Source organism: Sinocyclocheilus grahami, unplaced genomic scaffold, assembly GCF_001515645.1.
Source record: "Sinocyclocheilus grahami isolate Dianchi unplaced genomic scaffold, SAMN03320097.WGS_v1.1 scaffold881.1, whole genome shotgun sequence".
In the NCBI taxonomy this organism is placed as follows: domain Eukaryota; kingdom Metazoa; phylum Chordata; class Actinopteri; order Cypriniformes; family Cyprinidae; genus Sinocyclocheilus; species Sinocyclocheilus grahami.
In genome coordinates, this window is record NW_015506060.1 from 340,141 (window position 1) to 343,420 (window position 3,280).

General features: G+C 41.8%; 1 protein-coding gene across 1 annotated transcript in view; it reads right to left on the reverse strand.

Annotated features, from left to right (window-relative positions):
* Window positions 1-2,223: 2,223 nt before the first annotated feature.
* Window positions 2,224-3,280, reverse strand: part of olfm4.2 (olfactomedin 4, tandem duplicate 2) — a 3,616-nt gene continuing 2,559 nt past the window's right edge. Inside the window, exon 5 of the mRNA XM_016248520.1 lies at window positions 2,224-3,077. Coding sequence (XP_016104006.1) covers window positions 2,272-3,077 — 806 coding nt within the window. The 3' untranslated portion in view covers window positions 2,224-2,271. The remainder of the gene's footprint in view (window positions 3,078-3,280) is intronic.

Here is a 3,280-nt window from a genome sequence, read left to right on the forward strand (position 1 = left end):
CTTCTGATTTTACAATCATGCTGCAGGTCGAGCCCCCTTTCGTTGAGAGCTGGGTTTGTGCTCCCTCAGCCAAGGTAAACTACTGCTAGCCGTTCCAGCATTGGAACATGCTGTAGGTTGAGCTCCCTCTCGATTGAGAGCTGGATGTTTGCTCCATCAGCTACAGATTTACTGCTAGCCACTCCAGTATTATAGCCGTAGATTGACTTGATGACTTCTCAAGACATAGCGTTTTGGGGATGAGCTATTTCCATCTATGGGCTGCTCTTTCAGAGTGCCACGAGAACCCCTAGAACGGTATTTCTAAAATCCACATAGCTGGTAAGTGTGCATGTTATGCTTTGCCCACTTTCTAAAATCCACATAAGTGGTAAGTGTGCACGTTATGCTTTGCCCACTTTTCTTAAATCCTGTACGGTATGAGCTACGCGCAACAGCTTCGTGCTCTTTCTGAGTGGTTTAAAACCCCGGTTCCGCCTTGGGCACCACTCCTCCTATGTATCCTCTGGATACCTACTTTAACAGGGTGTTGCTACTAGGGGTCTGTTGAGACAGTTCCTTCAGCACATACAAAGAGAAACGTGTGGTAGCCCCTGTGTGACAGGCCAAGACTAGTATGATTGTAGGCTCTTGGTCGTATTCCCTTAAAGGAATCTATTCCTGATTCCAAGCCTTGAGCTCTACCCCGGGCCCAGGAATCTGGCCATAACAGGTAAGTATTTTTGGGTATGTAGCCTAGGCCTTTGGCCGTAGGGAATAATGTCACTGACAGCCATCTAACGTCCCAGGGGCAACTCCCATAGCAATATGGTAGAGTTGGTACTTAGTGCTCGCCATGGTTCTGGCATGCACTCCCCTCAGCATGGTGGCATGGGTATACCATTCCCCATAGCGACCCCTAGACGCAGTTCGAAGTTCCCATGAAAGGGAACGTCTCAGGTTACTTATGTAACCATGATTCCCCGAGTAGGGAACGAGACACTGTGTCCTCTAGGTTTCTTACCATGCTGCGGACGCAAGCTTCAGATGAAGAAGTGAATGATGCATGCTCCCGGTGCCTATTTTTACTATAGTCGCACCGGTAGTGACATCATGGCTGTCGTCGGCCAATGAGTTAGTGTTTTTTCAATGTATGCTTCAGACACGGGTCACGACGAGGCGTCCCCCATAACGACCCCTAGAGAACGCAGTGTCTCATTCCCTACTCAGGGAACCATGGTTACATAAGTAACCTGAGACGTTTTTAGACTAATGAGAAAGTTTTGAGTTCTGAAACTTACAGGATGTTTTTATAGTACGATGACCTCTTATATGTCAAAAGATCAAGGGGATTTTGATTTCTCATTTCATGACCCCTTTAAAGATCTTTATTAACAAAAATAAAGAGCAACACAAAACTGGACTAAATCAAAGCCCAGATAACAGCCAACATGGCTAGAAAACAAAAGACCCGTTGTAGGTAGGGCAAAAAAAAAAACAGAACAGAGCTGAGCTGAACTGAAACGAGCAACCAGGACAATGGACCATCACAGGACAGAAAACACAAGGGGAATAGATAGGAGAGCAAACAAAGAATGTAACGAGGGAAAGCAGGTGAGGCAAATAACCAATAATCAGGTAACAAGATGGGCGGGGTTAGACAATAGACAGGAGAGCACATGGCACCAACACACGACGAGCCACTATTTACACAAAGGCACAGGAGTGTCCTCTGGTGGCCATCTTGGGCACACCAGCTCATTGGACTGATTACACACGTGCTTCAGAATATGGTCATGCAGAGCTATTCCCTTGAGTTCCCTGATGGGTAACAGTTTTTCTTTGTGGAAGCTTTGTGTTTGGTTAGCTCATAAAATATTAAAACTCAATTCAATATTATGTGTACAATTATTTAATTATGTCATCATGGTATTGTGGACGTGCTTTCTCATTTCATACAAGCGTAGCTGCTGCCATTTAGCAACAATTGTTTTGTACACTGTAATGGATTATAAGATCACTAACAAACTGGCAAGATTTTAAAACAGTTTCATCTTAATTATATATGAGCCTCATGAATCAAATATGATGCACGTATGCATAACTTTTTTAGATACATTTTGACTAAATGTTTAATTATTTAAAGTTTAAATTATTGATAAACCTGAACCACTATGACACATACGATCATAACATGCAAGAAATGATGCTTGTGTATACTTTTATTGCAATATTTGCATTTCCACATGAAATGGATTACATTGTCAAGTCATTTTGAAAGCAGTAGTTCATCTAAGAAACCTTGAATTTCACATTGTAATACACATAGTAACCGTTGTTGAACATGTAAAGTCTCTGATCGGTGGGATTGTAGTCCAGGTGCATGTAAAAGTCCTGGAACTTCTCAAAGGGAATGCTTACATGGCTTTCCTCGTTTTTATTGGTGTCATAGGTGTAAAAGATCTCCTCGGTTTGAGTGTCTACTGACCTGGTTGCGTAAAGGACGCCACAAATCATGAATGCGTTTGTGACAGACTGCTTGTATATGCTAGTCTGCCAAACCTCCTCTACTTCAAATGACACTTCATTGATCTTCCCTAAAACCAGTTTACCCTTCGATTCCTCCGTGGCGTAGATTACCCACAGGCCGGACTCATCGGCTGCAAAGTCCAGGTTCTGGTTGGCTGAGTAATGATATGAGAATTGGGCACTGGCCATAGGAATCACCTTATACTCAACTTTTACACTGGTCATGTTGAGCTTTCCCATAGCAAAAGGGCTTCTGAACTGATAGTACAGGTTGTTTTCCCGTACAATGTAGTTGTTTCCAGTGCCTCGCCAATCATAATTATATTGGACATAAAGCTGATGTGTCTTAAAGCCCTGTCTCATGATCAGATTGTAGTAGTCAGAGTACTGTGTGATTCTGCTGACCAGAGTGTCAGTAGAGCCGGAGTACCAGTACATGTTTTCAGAACCAGGCAGGGGCTTTGAGTCTTTACCCCATCCTCCATACTTATAACCTGCACTCAGATCTGCATTCAGCTGGCTGACGACAGGCTTTCCCATTCTGAGAATACCTCCATGCTTACAGGACCCTAGGAGAAATCAATGAAAGCAATAAATTCAAAAAATGCAATTATTTTTGCAAATAATAAAAGTTAATTGAAAATTTGTTTGTGTAACATTTTTATAGCTAGTGGAGTGCAATGGAAGATTGTGTTATATATATATATATATATATATATATATATATATATATATATATATATATATATATATATATATATATTTTATTTAT